Below are 18501 nucleotides of genomic sequence, written 5' to 3'. Positions count from 1 at the left end.
GGTGCACACTTGTTAAAACTAGCTCTAGGTAGCTCCTATGAATGCCTAAGATCCTTTGGAGCAAACTTCATTCACATATGATCGAGAGTTGGAAGTGAATGGAGGGTCAAATGCTGACCGGACGCTGGCCCCGGTGCGACCGGACGCTGGCCGCAGGGTCCGGTCAGTTCATTTGATCAGCAGTCTGCGTTCGGTGCGACCGGACACTGGAGAGGTCAAGTGACCAGACGCTAAAAGGCAGCATCCGGTCGACTCCAGTAAGGTTCCAGAGATAGGAATCTATGACCGAACGCGTCCGATCAGTACTGACCGGACCCTGAGGGTTCAGCGTCCGGTCGAGTCCAGTAAGCATCCAGTAAGGGTTTAATGCGATCGGATGCGTCCAGTCAGTGGTGACCGGACCCTGCCAGCGTCCGGTCAATACTTTTTCACTGGCTCGCGGGTTGAACTGATCGGAGCGTCCGATCAACATGATCGGAGCATTCGGTCACCCCGCAGAAGCTCATAATGGTTCGTTTTTTAGGCTGCCTTATAAATAGAAGCTCCACTCGTGTGTGGAGTTACTTTTGCTCATTCCAACAGCTGAGAAACACGTTTGTGAGTGCCAAGAAGAGCAAGGTCCTAGTGAGGTGATTGAGATTTGAGAATCCAAGAGAGTCGCCTCATTAGTGGATCAAGAGTAGCAAAGTATGCATCCACCTTCTCATTAGACTTCGCGTGGTCAAGTGAGAGTTCGTGCTTATTACTCTTGGTGATTGCCATCACCTAGACGGCTTGGTGGTGGTTGGGAGCTTGATGATCACTCGGTGGAGCTTGTGGGTGACCCATCTCAAGTTGTGAGCGGCTTTGGGTGATTCGCCGCGACGGAGTGTCGAAGAATCAACCCATAGAGAGCACTTGATCCTTGCGTGGATCAAGGGGGAGCTACACCCTTGTACGGGTGCTCCAACGAGGACTAGTGGGTAGTGGCAACTCTCTGATACCTCGGCAAAACATCGCCGCGTTCCTCTCTCTCTTTACTTTGAGCATTTACTTTGAGTATTTACTTTGAGCAATTCAATACTTGTCTTTACATTCATAGAATTGCCATGCTAGAGTAAGTTTGGAACATAGGTTGCAAGTCCATTATGCGTTAGTTTGATAGAAACACTTTTCTAGGCACAAGGGGTTAATTGGGCTATCCGTAGGATTTGATTATTGCAAGAAAATTTAGAATTAGCCCAATTTACCCCCCCTCTTGGGCATCTTGATCCTTTCATTGTGTAATGAGGATGCAAACCAATGGGAAGAACAAGATTGACACGGTGATTTTTCTCCCAAGGTTCACGTGTTTGCCAACATGCTAGTCCCCGTTGTGTTGACCACTCACTTGGTGGTTCGGTGGCTAATTGGCATCACCCGCCAAGCCCGCATGTCAGGCACCGCAAGAACCTACCCCAAAAGTGAGGGTAGCTCAATGACACTCTCAACTAGAGTTGCTCTTCACGGCTCCAGCGGGGTGAGCACAATGTCCCTCACAAAGCTCTTCTCTAGAGCACTGCACAAGCTTCTTGCGGGCATCAACGGAGACCACTACCAAGCCGTCAAGGAGGTGGCAACCTCCAAGAGTAACAAGCATCACCAGCTTGCAACTCAATCACCTAGTGCCACTCGATGCAACCTCACGATGCAATCACACTAGAATCGCTCTCTCACACAATCGGATGATCACTATCGAGCAAATATGAGATGGTGGGCTCCCAAGCACTCACAAGCATGGACACAAAGTCCCCCAAGGTGTTCAGCCCTAGCCATGGCTGAGACACCCTTCTATTTATAGGCCCATGGGCTAAACTAGCCGTTACCCCTTCACTAGGCAAAACTCGAGACAACCGGACGCTCCAGTCATATCGACTAGACGCAGGACCTCAGCGTCCGGTCAACGGATGCTTGCCATGTGTCGTCTCCATTCAACCTCAACCACTTGATCTCAATGGTCAAGTGATGACCAGACGTAGCTACTCAAACTGACCGGATGTAGCAACTCCAGTGTTCGGTTGTTTCTAGTAAGGTACAAGTCGCGACCGGACACGCCCGATCGGTCACGATCGGTGTCAGCGTCTGGTCCTTCTTCAACTTTTCTATGTCGCCTATGTCACCATATGTTAGCCTGACCAGACACACCCTGCCAGCGTCCGGTCAAAGACCAATGCCAGCACGCTCTCTGCCGCCACTGACCGGACGTAGGACCCCAGCGTCTGGACACCACGTGACCAGCGTCCGGTCCACTCTATGAGACCCTATCTTTTCAGAATAGGGCACCGGTGGCACCATCGGACTATCTGCACTCTACGGGCGGACACTCCGCCAGTGGAGTTTGAACCCTTGCCTCCATTCCTTCACCGAGTTGATCCACATCAAATCCAACTTCATCTCCTTTGTAAATATGCCAACACCACCAAATGTACACCACCATGTGTATGTGTGTTAGCATTTTCACAAACCTTTTCTAAAGGATTAGCCACTCAACTTGCCATGCCACTCAATCCTAGCAACGATGCAAAGTTAGATCACTCGAGTGGCACTTAGATAACCGATATGCAAACAAGTTTGCCCCTCTTGATAGTACGACCAACTATCTTAAACCTGGTCATAAACTTCTCTACACACCAATGACCGGTCAAATGAAATGCCCTAGGTTATACCTTTGTCTTGCGCATTCTATTCCATCTCCTCCAATGTTGATGCAACACTTGCACCAACATGATCAACAATGATATGATTCACTTCATATCATCACGTGATCATATTGGTTCATCTATCTTGACTTCACTTGCTTTTCACCGTTGCCTTCGTCCATCGGTGCCAAGTCTTGCTCAAGCTTCACCACCACGTGGTCCATCGCTCCAAAGCCTCTGACTTGCCCTTCACGCTTGCAACCGGTCCATCAAGCCAAGTCTTGTCTTGATCTTCTCCACCTTGATCACATGACTCAATGTCATGTCTCATGTGCAATGAGCTCCTTCATCATCACATGTGTGAGCTTTGCAACATCTCCAAGCCATTTTCACCTTCATGGCATATGTTGCTCATACATATGTACCTGTGGACTAATCACCTGTGTATCTCACATAAACACAATTTGTCCACCTAGGTTGTCACTCAATTACCAAAACCACACAAGGACCTTTCAATCTCCCCCTTTTTGGTAATTGATGACAACTCTACAAAGATATGAAAATTAAGCTCTTTTGGATTCATGTTGCTTGCCCAAGCAATTTTACCATGTGAAAATGATTTTGGACAAGTACCATAAATCCGAGATTGAAAGGTGGGGGAAGTGTGGGGAATGGTGCGGGCAAGCCCACTTGTGCGTGCAGCAGGCGTGGGCATGGGTGTTCGGACACGAGGGGGGGTTCCATCCTGACGTCCTGGCACTAGTGCTACCGATTTATTTGTTTGATTATTTCCACGTATCTTGAAATAGTTAGTAGTTTGAGTGCATTGTGCCTATTACATATATTTGGCTCCCAATAACATCACCACCGTACGTGCACATCTGGCTGCCTGCCTGCCTGCATGCCCTCTCCGATCCTCTTGAGCATCCGCTCCTAGTTGTGTATTGCCTTCATCCCAAAAAGAAAGACGTTATGGGATGCGTGCATGTCTAGTTTTCTTAACTTTGACTACGTTTATAGAAAATGCGTGCAACATTTATATCTCCAAATAAGTTTATTATGAAATTATATTCAATGATCTATCTAATGACACTAATTATGTATTATAATTATTAATATTATTTTATATATAATTGGTTAAAGTAAAAAATTGATTTCTTAGGAAGCGAGAACGTCTTCTATTTTGGGAGGGAGTAATGTGTTATTGGTGGAGCCTAGGCTCTTTTTGAATCTACTAGTAATTCTTACTACTTAGCACTTGACAACAACCTCTACTTTATTACTAGTTAGCTAGTGCACATCTTTTAGTATTAGCATATTTAGATTCACTCCTAATTCATAGTTGCTAACTATTAGCAATGCAAGCTAGATTATATTATGCAAATGTCGACTAATGCATCTCCACATATAGGACATCTAATATGGAGGGTGATGATGAGGACATCACTCCTTTGGATGTACCCGCTGATCCTCCAACCGTCATGCAAGGTCCAATGACCCGACCTCGAATGCGTCAACTCAATTTAGAGGTGAGCTCGTTCTTAAGCGATCTTTTTCATACTTTTGAGAATAGACTACTACCTAATGATGTTATCTTGCTTAGGAACATTGAAGAGGGTCATGAGGGACTTAGAAGAAGAGGTGGAGGTGTTGATCACCAGCAAGGACGTTCAATAGAAACCGGAGGCCCGGTCCAACATGATTTCGAGTCTGCCTCGGCCTTCAGGACCAGTCTGCCTTAAACTGGTCACCTAGGACGCATCTGGACTCTATTTTTGACGATCCACATATGGTTGGAAAGCTAATTTGATAAGGAAGCTGATCCAAGTGGTCTCACGTCAAAAGGCCTCCAGAATCAATTGGAATCGTCGAAACAAGTCAGCGTCCAGAATCTGCCAGGATGCTGCGACACCGTCTTTTGGTCCGATGGACCGTGTATCGTGTTTGGGCCCATTAAGGGGGCATGTCTAGGGTAGGCGATGATCCAAAGACCTTTATAATCATACGTCACAGACGACATTAGGTTTTGGGGGTTTTGCTTAGATTAATCTGTCAAGAATAGTTTCACCGTTCATCAGTTTGTGAGACCCCAACTTCGTGAGATTAATCATTCATCTGCAATTTGGTTGCTTTCCTTCTTGTTCTTGCTTGTGTTCCTCATTGCGTAGGTAGGGATTAGACTTCTTGGTGAGGTCAACCGGATTCGTGTCTTGGATGATAACCAGAGGAGTTGTGGTGCTAAGATTGCAGGGTTCGATCTTTCGATCTAAAGCCAGATCGGTGTGTCATTCTCTGCCACAATGATAGTTATCACTACCTGACGGAAGATCGGGATACTCGTTTCCATTAGGTGAGGTATGGACACTATGTGAAAAACGGTTTGTATCAACGGGACAAATTTTTTAGGGGCGGCTGGTGATGGAGCCGCCCTTACAGTGACATAGCCGGGATCCATGAGACCAGCCGCCCCTACAAATGGAATAGCAGGGGCGGCTGGTGATATGAGTCGCCCCTACAAATGGATAGGATTTGTAGGGGCGGCTCACTCACCAGCTGCCCTCGGTGTTTGTATTTGTAGGGGCAGCTGGTGATTGAACCACCCCTACAAATGCCCCACATACGGTCACTAGGTCACCCATCCAAAATATCTACCGCCCTCCTCTCTCTCTCCGTCTCGACTCTTCCAGTGTTCCATTCCCCTCCCTCTCTCTCTCCCTCGCACTCCCCCCCCCGCGCCGCACCCTCCCTCTCCTCCGAGCCCCTCCATCTCTCCCCAACGCCGCCCCTCCCTCTCCCCCATGTGGTGATGGGACCTCCCTCTACAGCGGAGGCGCACGGCGTCGCACCCGCTCTTCTCTGCATGGCAGCACTCGGCGGCGCACCCTAGGGTGGCGGGGGTTCCGGGGCGCGACTAGGATGTTGCAATGATTGTACACATATGTTGCAAGTGTCTATTCCCAATGTTTCATCTGTTTTTTCAGACGTGTGTTGCAAGTGTGTTTATCAGGATGTTGCATACGTTTCACACATATGTTGCAAGTGTTTTATTTGGATGTGTCATATGTCTGCAATTGTTTTTCAAGTGTTTTTGCATATGTTTCAGGCTCATGTTTTTAATGTTTCAGCTGTTTGGTACGTATGTTGCAATAATTTTATTTGAGTGTTTCAAAAGTAGATCGGAGTATTGTGCATGCTGCTATGTGGGGCCACTTGCCACAGCTGCCTACTGCAGCTGCTGGGCCCCGTGCATAGAGGGGAGCGGCGTAGCAGCCGTGGAGGGGTGCGGGAAGCGTGGGGGAATGGCGCGGGCAAGCCCCGCCTGTGCGTACAATAGGCGCGGGCGTCTGGATGCGGGGGGGGGGGGGTCCATCCGAACGTCCTGGCACTAGTGCTACCGATTTATTTGTTTGATTATTTGCACGTATCTTGAAATAGTCAGGAGTTTGAGTGCATTTTGCCTATTACATATATTTGGCTCCCAATAACGTCACCACCATACGTGCACATCTGGCTGCCTGCCTGCCTGCATGCCCTCTCCGATCCTCTTGAGCATCCGCTCCTAGTTGTATACTGCCTTCATCCCAAAAAGAAAGACGTTATGGGATGCGTGCATGTCTAGTTTTCTTAACTTTGACTAGGTTTATAGAAAATACGTGCAACATTTTTATCTCCAAATAAGTTTATTATGAAATTATATTCAATGATCTATCTAATGACACCAATTATGTATTATAATTATTAATATTATTTTATATATAATTGGTTAAAGTAAAAAAATTGATTTCTCAGGAAGCGAGATCGTCTTCTGTTTTGGGAGGGAGTAATGTGTTATTGGTGGAGCCTAGGCTCTTTTTGAATCTGCTAGTAATTCTTACTACTTAGCACTTGACAACAACCTCTACTTTATTACTAGTTAGCTAGTGCACATCTTTTAGTATTAGCATATTTAGATTCACTCCTAATTCATAGTTGCTAACTATTAGCAATGCAAGCTAGATTATATTATGCAAATGTCTGACTAATGCATCTCCACATATAGGACATCTAATATGGAGGGTGAGGTACGAACACTACGTGAAAAATGGTTTGTACCACCGGGACAAAAAAATTTTAGGGGCCGCTGATGATGGAGCCGCCCCTACAGTGACGTGCTCGAGATCCATGAGACCAGCCGCCCCTAAAAGTGGAATAGCAGGGGCGGCTGGTGATACGAGCCACCCCTACAAATGGCTAGGATTTATAGGGACGGCTCATTCACCAGCGGCCCCCGGTGTTTCTATTTGTAGGGGCGGCTAGTGATTGAGCCGCCCCTACAAATGCCCCACATACGGTCACTAAGTCACCCTTCCAAAATATCTACCGCCTTCTCTCTCTTCGTCTCGACTCTTCCAGTGTTCCATTCCCCTCCCTCTCTCTCTCTCTCTCTCTCCACCGCACCCTCCCTCTCCTCCGAGCCCCTCCATCTCTCCCCCACGTGGTGACGGGACCTCCCTCTCCAGCGGAGGCGCACGCCGTCGCACCCCCCTCTTCTCCGCGTGGCGGCACTCGGTGGCGCACCCTAGGGTGGCGGGGGTTCTGGGGCGTGGCCTCCTATTGGTCACACGGGGCTCGGTGCCCTCCTCTAGCGCCGGTAGTTGCGTAGGGGCTCGTCCCCCTCCTCCTGCGCCGATGGCGCGCGGGACCCTATCCCCTCCCCCCAGCGGAAGCACGGTGGCGGAGCTCGGTGGCGCGACCTCCCGTCGAGCTCCAGCGGTGGCGGGACTTGGTGGCGCGGTCCCCTTCACCTTCTATCCTCCGGCGCGCTGCTGGAGGCCGCATGAAGCACATGGTGGCGGCCACCACCAGATCCGGTGAGGATGAGCTCAATCCGGCGAGGACCAGCCCAGATCCGAGTATCCACCACCAGATCCGGCGAGGAGAAGCTTGATCCAGTGAGGACAAGCTTGGATCTGGCAAGTGGGTGCGGCGGCGAGGATGAGCTCGATGCGGGTCGCGGGGAGGCAATACTACGAGCGCCGAGCGCTCTAGTGCCGTGGGAGCTCATATGAGCAGCGCTTGCCGTGGACACCCATGACTGGTCGCTCATCTAGGTGGCACTGTCGTCCAACGCCCAGCGCATTCGACCGAGTCGAGCAGGAGCACCCAACGCCGTACGTTTGCAGGAGCACCCAGGTATACCATCCGACTAAGCTATTTGGCTATCTATAATTGGATCTGATCTAATGCAAGTTTTAAGTGTATAAATGTATTATGCATACCAACTTTGATTTTTTTGGAGATCTGGGGTTAGTTTTTTTTGCCACCATTCAAGCATATCATAAATGAATGATGCAATTTGTGCTGATACTGAACCAAGGGAGGGGCTGCGGGGCAACGAATGCACTGAGACATTGTCGGGCTGCCGCCGCCAGACACTATAGCGACACCGTCAAGGAGAAGCAGACACTCTGTTCCTGGTAAGTTGCATCCCCTTGCCTATGCTATCGGAGATGGATGAAATGGAAAATTGACATTACTTAGCCCTTGGTAAGCATAATAGATTGGTCTATTTGGTAATTGTCATTAATACAAGTCATTTCAGATGAGCTCTGAACTAAAAGAGATCGAGATGGAAGATATTGAAGAGGCAGCACCCGATATTGATAGTTGTGATGCAGGAAACTCCCTGGCTGTGGTTGACTATGTAGATGAAATTTACAGATTTTACAGGAAAACTGAGGTAGAACTCTGATCTTGAACCTGAAGATATTTGCAATTACCCTGTTGTTGGCATTTGTAATCTGATTGCAACACTTGTACAAAGGGTGCAAGCTGTGTCCCTACAAATTACATGTCAAGCCAAACCGATATAAATGAGAAGACGTGTGGCATTCTAATTGACTGGCTGATAGAGGTGGGGATTTTAAGCAAACGTCTAAAGCTTTCGATTTAGTATTATTCATATACTCTGTAAGACCTTAAAATTCCATGTTTTATTTCTTTTTTCAATGCAGGTACACTACAAATTAGAGCTGTTGGAGGAGACCCTTTTCCTAGATTCTTGGCACGTGAACTGTGGTGCGGAAGAAGATTCAGTTAGTTGGTGTAACTGCTATGTTGCTCGCGTGCAAGTATGAAGAAGTGAGCGTACCGGTGGTCGAGGATCTGATCTTAATCTGTGATCGCGCCTACACAAGGGCTGATATTCTTGAAATGGTAAAAAATATGCTACATGTTGATTTTTAGTGCAAAAAAAAACAGATAACCGACATTGAAATCTCTGCAGTAGAGGAGGATAGTGAACACAATTAATTTCAATATGTCGGTGCCGACTCCATAGTGTTTCATGAGAAGGTTTCTAAAGGCAGCACAATCTGAGAAGAAGGTAAGATGCTAATACATACTCCTGTTTTTGTGATCAACAAATCGTGTAAGCTATACGTTTGTTGTACAAGTACATAAACCCTGACAAAATCTTTATACTACTGGATAGCTCGAACTTCTGTCTTTCTTCATGATCGAGCTGAGTCTTGTCGAATACGAGATGCTCCAGTTCTGCCCGTCTATGCTAACAACTGCTACCATCTACATAGCTCAATGCACCATGCTTGCTTGGTCTTTTTGTGATATAGATATATGTTTTGTTGTTATAATATAAGTCTGTTTGTTATTATTGTGATTCTTGTACTATAGAAGATGTGTAGAAACTTTTGGCTAAACAATCTTGTTTGGGCCACAATATTACAGTTAAGTTTGCTAGGATACTTGATCATGTATTTTACTCGTCACAGGATGATTTGGGGGAGCACGTGTTGGTAATTTAAAATTTTTTTGCAGAAAATATATTGTAGGGACGGTGGGTACTGTAGCCGCCCCTACAAATAGGTATTATAAGGGCGTCTGGTACTGTAGCCGCCCCTACAAATTGATTTTGTAGGGACGGCTGGTGTTACCAGCTGTCCCTACAAATCGATTTGTAGGGGCGGCTGATAACACCAGCCGCCTCTATAAATCGATTTGTATGGGCGGTCTGGGAACCATCCCTACAAATACATGATTTGTAGAGACGGTATGGTAGGGGCGGCTGGCCGAACCGCTCCTACAAATGCACATTAGCCGCCCCTGAAAATCATATTTCACGTAGTGGGATAGTGACAAATTCTTGTAGTAGAGAACGAAGGATACCAAAAGTTGGAAATGATAGGATTGAGAACATGAGTGGATAAGAATTGAGAAGGAATGGTGCCTCGTCCCATCTTCCTGATACAAAAGAATACTACAACGTCCGAAAAGGAATTCAACTCTCTAGTATAGTTCTAAGTTAACTTATCTCAAGTTTGATCAGTTTTATAAATACATATACTCATGGTATGAAATAAGTATCACTAAATTAATTATAAAATATTGGGGTGCTCGCAGCTGCAGAAATAAGCAGCTGCTGCAGATTGCTGTTGCTATCACTACGTACAGTGATTTGAGAGAGAAGGAAAGGCCACCGTTGCAGCAGCTACTACTTCTTTCTACAACCGAACATGTCTAGTATACTTATTTAGAGTAAAAAATGATTTGACTAAAGATAAAAGTAGAGTTGCATTCTTTGTGAGTAAACAGCATGCTGTGATGTGTTTGGTCCACACATCTTTAGACACAAAGTGTTCAAGATGTACTACATTATTGGTATAACTAGATATGTAAAAGGAGATGTGGAAACAATGATGTTGCATTGGAGCGCCCACATATGCATAAGTCATGTTTGTTCCATCTTTTGATTGTAAGTTTTTCCCTACAGGAAGCTGCTATAAACAAATTCATTCACTTCTGATTCTCAGAATCCCAAACTAGCATTTGACCCTAATAGAATCCTCGGTGTGCCTTAGCGAATCAGCTCCTGCAAAGATACAATGCAAGGCTAGTTTTAGCAAGCTATAATCAGGTTGCATGTTGAGGTAGAGGAGAGAGCAGAAGCGAGTTGTAAGTTTATAGTTAGTTTAGACATAAGAACCAAAAAAAACTTTATAAGAGAGACAAATAGACCATATAGTAATAATGAAGAATTAATTATTATATGAGTGGACTGAAAGGTAGGCTGTAAAATTTCTTACAGCATATAACCGACTATATTATTAGTCTAGCTCCTTGCAAGCATCGCTGCTTTGCCAATCACACGAACGGCTGAGAACTTTTCCCATCAGTAATAAATTGCTACGGTATGGCATATATTACGTAGATAATGCCAAGCCCTTCCACGTCCCAGCTTTGCAAGTTTGCACCCGGTACACACATGCATGCGATTGCTTTATATAAATAAATAAATTAAATATAAATTCTTCTGTGGTAGCTAGCAGTAGCTCTCTTATGTAGGGCATCTAGCTGGTCCGGCCTTGCTGTCCCCAATTCCATTATCACGGTCGTTCATCCAATTGGGAACCAACGAACGACGGAGCAGGTGGACCCCTTTTACACGGCTGTGACGTCACTACCGATACTGACTAAAAAAATATAAAAGCATTTATTTTAAAATGCTATAACTTCTGATCGGTGTATTAATTTTTAATTTCGTCTGTACCGGTATGTTCTACAACAAAACTAGACTACACTTGCATATGTTTTGAATAATTTTATTTTAGTAGCAACTTATATGCCTTAACTTATAACATATAACTTATAGCATATAACATATGACATATAACTTAGAGCATATAACTTATAACTTACAATTTATGCCAAAACTTAGAAACACAAAAGTTATAGAACATAATTTTTTTTATGTTTTATCTTTTTTCTCTTTTTAGTTCTAATAGTAGTCTATCCATTCCTTTTACGCATGCTACCAACATAATGCTAACATTTTATGATATTAATTTGTACACTTAAGTTATATAGCATGACTTATACACAAGTGGTATAGAATAACTTATATACACAAGTTGTGTTTGATAATTTTATTGTAGATAAGTTGTGTTTCATAACTTTTTGCGGTTTTAAGTTTTGATATAAGTTATAAGTTAATTTGTTCATTTGTGTTTAATAACTTTTCTATTTCTAAGTTTTGGAATAAGTTATAAGGTAATTTATTTCTTTTTGTTTAATAACTTATATACATAAGTTGTGTTTCATAACTCTTGAGTTTTTCAAGTTTTGGCATAAGTTACAAGTTATAAGTTATATGCTACAAGTTATATGTTATAAGTTAGTACACATAATTTGCTACTAAAATAAAATTCTTCAAAACACATATAAGTGGGATCTAGTTTTGTTCGTCTCGTCACGTAGAACACACTGGTGTAGACGAAATAAAAAATGGATACACCATTTAAAAGTTATAGCAATTTGAAATATTTTTTTTTATTTCCACCTTGCGAGGAGGGGAATGGGAAATGGAAAACGCGCCTACCAGGCTCGCCAAACGTGCATGCGCCAGACTGCTACGGAAATGATTTTTTTCCTAAAATGGAAAGCAACAGTGTTGTCGGATTTTTGATCGCTGGTCTAGGCAGGAGTGAACGTTCGCGGAATAGTGGTGCCGCTCACTGTCCGTACGTGCGGCCATTAGTTGAGCTAGCTATCTGTCGGCCATTCCTTGCTGGGGCTCGGATGGTATGGTTGTGAAGGAATTTGGATAGTTTGAAGAAATTTGTGGGAGTAAAACACTATTCCGGAAGAAAAAAGAAGTGGATCTAGCCGAGTTTAAGGACATGCGAACGGGGCCAAGGTCCTGTTCGTTTAGAGAAATTTGAAGGAATCTGGAAGAATTTATGAGAGCGTGAACCGTGATTTTCAGCTGTGAACAGTAAATTCTGGTAGGTTTTTGCACCAGCCGAACGGCGCCAATCTTCTGGTTGTCTATCTATGTTCATCTGTTCCATGCATATATGCACACTGTACATACGCACACATGTATGGATGCTCTCAACTCAAGTCTTGCTCATGCATATGCATATGCCTACCGCACCTACCTCTGCGTGCACGTAAGCTCTTCCTGCCACTGTTTCTAGCTTTTTTTAGACCAGTAACCGTCACTTTTGCCTCTTTTTATACCAGTTCTTATCCCTGCCGGAGTTTCCTGCCACTGTTTCTAGCTTTTTTTAGACTAGTAACCGTCACTTTTGCCTCTTTTTATACCAGTTCTTATCCCTGCCGGAGTGCCGGTGCTGTGGCACACACACAGATCTAGAGACATTAGATAGAGATTGAGAGGACGGGGGCAGAGAGATCGATGGATGGAGATAAGTGCAAAGAAGAGCAGAAGCAGCATGAGTAACAACAGCGGCAGTGGCAGCGGCAGCACAACGACGACGGCAGTGGAGAGGAAGGAGGTCGAGAGGAGGAGGCAGCAGATGAAGAGCCTCTGCGTCAAGCTCGCCTCCCTCATCCCAAAAAATCACTACTCCTCCAAGGTGATGTGTATTTGAATTAGGGTTTGTTTGATATCATAGGTTAATTGTTAACCAGCTAAAAAACAGATCTAGCCTATCCAAAAAGTGTTAATAGATGGACTAGATTTGTATCAACCAATTGTTAGTCAACCTCAGCTAATTTTGACTAATTTTGAGCCCTGATTGATCTAAACATGTCTTTAATGTGGCTTCATCAGTCTGAAGAAGATTATCCTATTCCACGTAACTGTTCGAAGCTAATAAATCGCTAGTAATTACTGGAATTTCTTTTTGTTTAGCTTGTTGAGCCCTTTAATTCGGACCTGCAAGGTCGTCACATGAAATATTATTGATGAAAGCTATATTGGCTTATGCGAGAACACAGATTTAGTAATTTTCGTGGAGAGAATGTTGCTTTACCAGCGGTATGTAGTTTCCCTTTTTAGGAAAAAAACACAATATTAATTTAATTCTTTAAAGTGACGTGTGTGTGTTGCGAAGCATTATTTTTATCCCGTGCGAGTTTTGAATATTGGTCGGTAAAAATTCTGTGAAATTTGTGAAGATTCAGAAACCCAGCAGCTGGTATAGATGGCCCTAACAATATTAGTATACAATGTATGCACAAGTGCAGGATGCTATGACTCAACTGGGTAGCCTAGACGAAGCAGCCACGTACATAAAGAAACTCAAGGAGAGGGTGGAGGAGCTGCGGCAGAAGAGAACCTCTGCACGGCTCTTGGCTGCTGCTGGCATGAGACGAGGCGGAGGAGGTGGTGCCTCGACATCGGCGGCGACGAGGACCACAGCGAGCGGTGGGGCGGGGTCATCAGAAGAAGCCGGTGACCACATGCCTGTGGCGGCGCCGGCGGTGGTGGAGGTTCGGCAGCACAGCGACGGGTCGAGCCTGGACGTGGTGCTGATCAGCAGCGTGGAGCGACCCTTCAAGCTGCACGAGGTAGTCACCGTGCTGCAGGAAGAAGGCGCCGAGACCACCAACGCCAACTTCTCCGTCACCGGCACCAAAATCTTCTACACCATCCACTGCAGGGTACGTACGTGGGAGTACATCACGATTCTCTGATCTTTGTGTTTCAAAGCTTCAGTTTGATTTCAGATAGTCCAGTGATTTTAAAACAACGTAAATAATAACATGGTGAGTTTACTAATTAATTGGTGTAGCATTTTCTCTCTCTCTAAAACTAGCTAAGCTAGCTAGGGGTAGCATTCAAATATTCATATATATACTCCCTCGGTCACAAAAATAAAACTTCATCTGTGATCTAAATTTTTTCTCAAATTAAAGTTCACTTATAGGTATCCATCCGTACATACGTACTGTACGTAACAGCAGTAGCACGTTCCCTGCTGCCAGCGAGTGGGGCAAGAAAATAAAAAAAAGTCATAAAAAAGGAAAAGGAAACACGGAGGCTCCAGAAGCCCCCAGTGCTGTGTGGCAGGCCGGCAGGGGCCAGGTGCAGCTGTGCAGGTTGGCTAGCAGGAATGGACTACCGGACGCTGCACTGAACGTGAGAGGTATTTTTGTAATTTTATATATTGTATTGGTTTTCATGTCTATGGGATGGGAAGAGTAGGTACGTAACATGACACACACAAAAAAAAGGTATAAAGCAGATCCGCATGCATCATCAAGCCTGCATGGTTAAGTTGACACGTGGGGAAATGAAAAGAAAAATAGAGCCGACAGTTGTTTGTGTACCTTACGTTCCTGTCTTCATTACGAGGCTACTTTCTCCCTTATTAGGGAGTGTTGGGTTTCATGGACTAAATTTTAGTTCATGTCACATCGGACGTTCGGATGCTATTTAGAAGAACTAAATATGAGTTAATTATAAAACTAATTACATAGATGGAGACTAATTTACGAGACGAATTTATTAAGCCTAATTAATCTGCCATTAGCACATATTTACTGTAGCACCACATTGTCAAATCACGGACTAGTTAGGCTTAAAAAATTCGTCTCGCAAATTAGCCATAATCTGTGCAATTAGTTATTTTTTCGTCTATATTTAATACTTCATGCATGTGTCCAAACATCCGATGGGACAGGGACTAAAATTTTCCTATAGGAACCAAACACCCCCTTATTTTAGAGACCTGCAAAGTCTCCTATATTGTCGGCGTGAATATTTTGGATCGACTCGTTCTAGCCATATCCTGTTTCTACCCAAACTTGCTAGCTCTTTCTAGAAACATGGTTTATTTTAGTTGATGATAAAGAGCTGCACTTAGTATATTTTTATGAATAAACTTATTTGTTGATACTATTTTCTCTCAACCTAAGTTGAGAATGGTTGACGCACTCAAAATACGAGATGGAGACTTATTTTAGGATGGATGAAGTATTCACTACATGATGGGGTAGCACACCCAACAATTATGCCGTTCTCTAATGTAACCAAATTTGTATTTACCTATAGTAGCATTAGACCCTCCATCTGACTAATTTACATAAGCACCCATTTATGATAAGAGTGGCTGATACTACTAGACTCATGATCTTTACAATCAGCCTCTTTTTTTCAAGATAGTGGACTTAGTCAACCACCTATGTAAATATCATGCAGCACTGCAGATTATAAACGCATAAGAAATCGATTTTTGTTGACAGTTTCTTATGTCAACCACTCTGAAAATGGATGATCTCTAAGGGTGGTTGACTTAATTAATTAGATAACCGTAAAGTCAACCTTCCATGAAAATAGAGCTGCTGAACAAATAAATTCATTTTTTCAAATGAAATGTGATGAAGACAAACTTTATATTAAAATTGTAGTGCTTGATGAGATCTAAAATCTCATAGTTGATGACTTTTTTTTATTCGCGATCCTTAGAGACCAAAACATATATTATAAATTCTCATATTAAAATTCATTTTTTTATTTTTTAAATGACATTAGATGGAGACACGCCTATACTAAAGTTGTAGTGCTTGTTGAGATATAAATTTTTTTGATTAAAAATATTTTCATTAAATATTTGTAAGAAACAAAATATTCAATACAATATCCGTAAAAGTTAATACAAAAGGATAGCAACCTATACTCCGTTGCAAATATGTATGATGTGGTGGTAAAAGGGGGAGCACGTGAGAGGAAAGATATCAAGTGTGATTACCTGGTAGCCGCTTGGGCTCACAAAATGTATTTCCTATATTTTTTATGATTTTATAAAATCTAGAAATCATTTTTAGGGACCGTTGACTAAGTTAGCTTAATAAAGCCATCACTGAAAATATCTCTTTAATTTATTTTATCCATGGTTTAGAGGTTTAGGAAACCACTTGTAAAAATCAATTTTGACCGTCCCTAATCTGTGCGCTAGTGTGACGTCTTGAAGATATATGGATGTTTTTTATATAGATACAGTCCTATTTTTTGTATGGATGTTTTTTCTATTATTCTTGGTAAATCAACGCCTCGTTCAAATACTCAATTATATTTCCTCCCTTGTGAGGTCTTTAGCCCAAGAATTGGTATAGAGGTCTCAAGAGTTTCTGAAAGATTAAGAGCATTGGGATGATACTAGACTGATGATATACATATTGCTAAGTTATATGACCAAGGCACACATGCTTTACTGCACGAAAAGTCTCCCAGGTCCATTTGTTACCAATAAGTCATATATGCGAGTAATTTTTTTTACAGATTAACAAAACTTTGTAAGCATGGTTGCTACAGTTGTAGTATATGAATATTCGATCGATGGAATAAGACAAAGTCAACTTAGCCTTTCAAATGGAAAGGAGAACATGCAGATTACCCCCCGTTCTATGAAAATTGTCTATGTAGTAGAGTGCGTCCATCCTGAGGGAAGCCATTTCCATTCCTCTCTGCACAACGAAGCCTCTCTTTCTTTTAATTTGGATGTAAGATAGCAGGGTGGTTGCGGTCACGTTCACTATCTCATACTAGTTGATACTCCGCGCGTTGCTGTGGGAATCTAATAATGTCATATGGGAGGATGTAAGGAGTGAGAATACTGAAATTATGAAGGAAATATGCATACGTTTATTTGAACCTTTGATGGATACATATTGAATAGGAGAGGGATCTGGAGGAGCAGTGTTATAGTAAGGTATAGAAGGGAATATCAGTCCCATACTCAAAATGATAGACCACATCGATCGCGATCATATGGAAAACACAGTGGACGGCCTAGCCGAACTTAGGGTTAGCCTACAAAATTATTACTATATTCATTGGGGTCTACTTCCTCCAAAATAAATATGATAGTCGTCCAGTAATTCCATTAGTGAGCCATTTCATCAAGCAAATAGGTGTCCACGTATATGAGAAAAAGGTACTTCGTACGTACTGCTTACATGAAAATAAACAAACTTTGTAATTTACAAAACACGTAGGAGGAAGAGAGAATCCAAACAGCACGGATCTAACATTGATGCGGTGATGACCCGAGAGAAAATAATGTAGTACTCACGTTACTCTTGGAGCCCTTGTCATGGATTGCAGGGTCATCAAAACATGTAACACACGTGTCTGTTTGTTTGCCGTAAAACCGTTGAATAACCTTGTCAAATCACAACCACTCCTTTGGTCATCCTAGCAAATCATTGACAACTTGAGAAGAATGTAGCGTATAGTATTTTGCAGCCAAAGCCGGAGTCCGGACAGTCCCAAAAAGGTTGCTGGAATACAAATCTGTTCCGATCTATTAAAGCAATCGAAAGGGATCGCTTGAAATGCCGCACCTGGGTATGTTCATATATTGCGTTTGCGCCTCCCGGCCTCCGGTAATTCACCAGCTAGCTAGATATTGCGTGTAGTCATCACTGCGGGTATGGATGGCCAACGGGCCGGCCTGGCTCGGCACGGCACGGTATGCCACCCGGGCCGGGCCTCGTGCCTAGCTTTCGGTCCAAGCACGGCACTATAGGTCGTAATTCGTGCCATACCGGTCCGCTAAGCATGGCCAGATCTGCGGGCCGTGCCGGCCCAAAGCCCGGTGACTTTAAGGCACCTCAAAATGCTTCTCATCCAACATTTAGCACGGCTTCGTTCATTCAAATTTTAAAATCTCAATTCACAAGTCACAATCATAATTGTTCATAGATTCAAACTTTTAAGTAAATGACTCATTCACAATCATAATTGTTCACAGATTCAAACTTCTTAGTAAATGACCAAATGACCAAACTTAGTTACTCAGCCACAAACTGATCACAGATTCTAACTTCTAAGTCAAGAACTTAGCAAACTCCAAATGACCAAAACCAACAAAACAAAAGGCACCAAAGGAGATAAGATAAATGAGTTGTTTGTGCAATGCTGCCTCATTAAAAACCTTTCTAGATAAAACTCACCCTTATGAGAAACCCTAAAAAGAGAAAAAGAGTGCAGCATAGCTCTTAAACTAAACCATTGTTCAAAAGTCTCACAGTCACAGTCTCATAGATGATAGATACAGATAACACTCTTCTCTCTCAAGTCTCAACTCTTAAGTCT

At 43.4% G+C, this 18501-nt stretch overlaps 1 protein-coding gene and 1 pseudogene across 1 annotated transcript; both read left to right on the top strand.

Annotated features, from left to right (window-relative positions):
* The window catches only part of LOC136454419 (cyclin-B2-2-like), a 28017-nt pseudogene extending 18723 nt beyond the window's left edge, over positions 1 to 9294 (top strand).
* A 3562-nt stretch (positions 9295 to 12856) lies between these two features.
* Positions 12857 to 16810, top strand: LOC136451791 (transcription factor bHLH162-like). The gene is made up of 3 exons (XM_066452475.1): positions 12857 to 13033; positions 13647 to 14063; positions 16493 to 16810. The coding sequence occupies exons 1-3, from the start codon at positions 12857 to 12859 to the stop codon at positions 16556 to 16558; spliced, it is 660 nt and encodes a 219-aa protein (XP_066308572.1). The 3' UTR covers positions 16559 to 16810.
* Positions 16811 to 18501: the final 1691 nt, after the last annotated feature.

This window comes from Miscanthus floridulus, chromosome 5 (assembly GCF_019320115.1).
Source record: "Miscanthus floridulus cultivar M001 chromosome 5, ASM1932011v1, whole genome shotgun sequence".
NCBI classification, from domain to species: domain Eukaryota; kingdom Viridiplantae; phylum Streptophyta; class Magnoliopsida; order Poales; family Poaceae; genus Miscanthus; species Miscanthus floridulus.
This window is presented reverse-complemented; position numbering and strand designations above follow the sequence as displayed.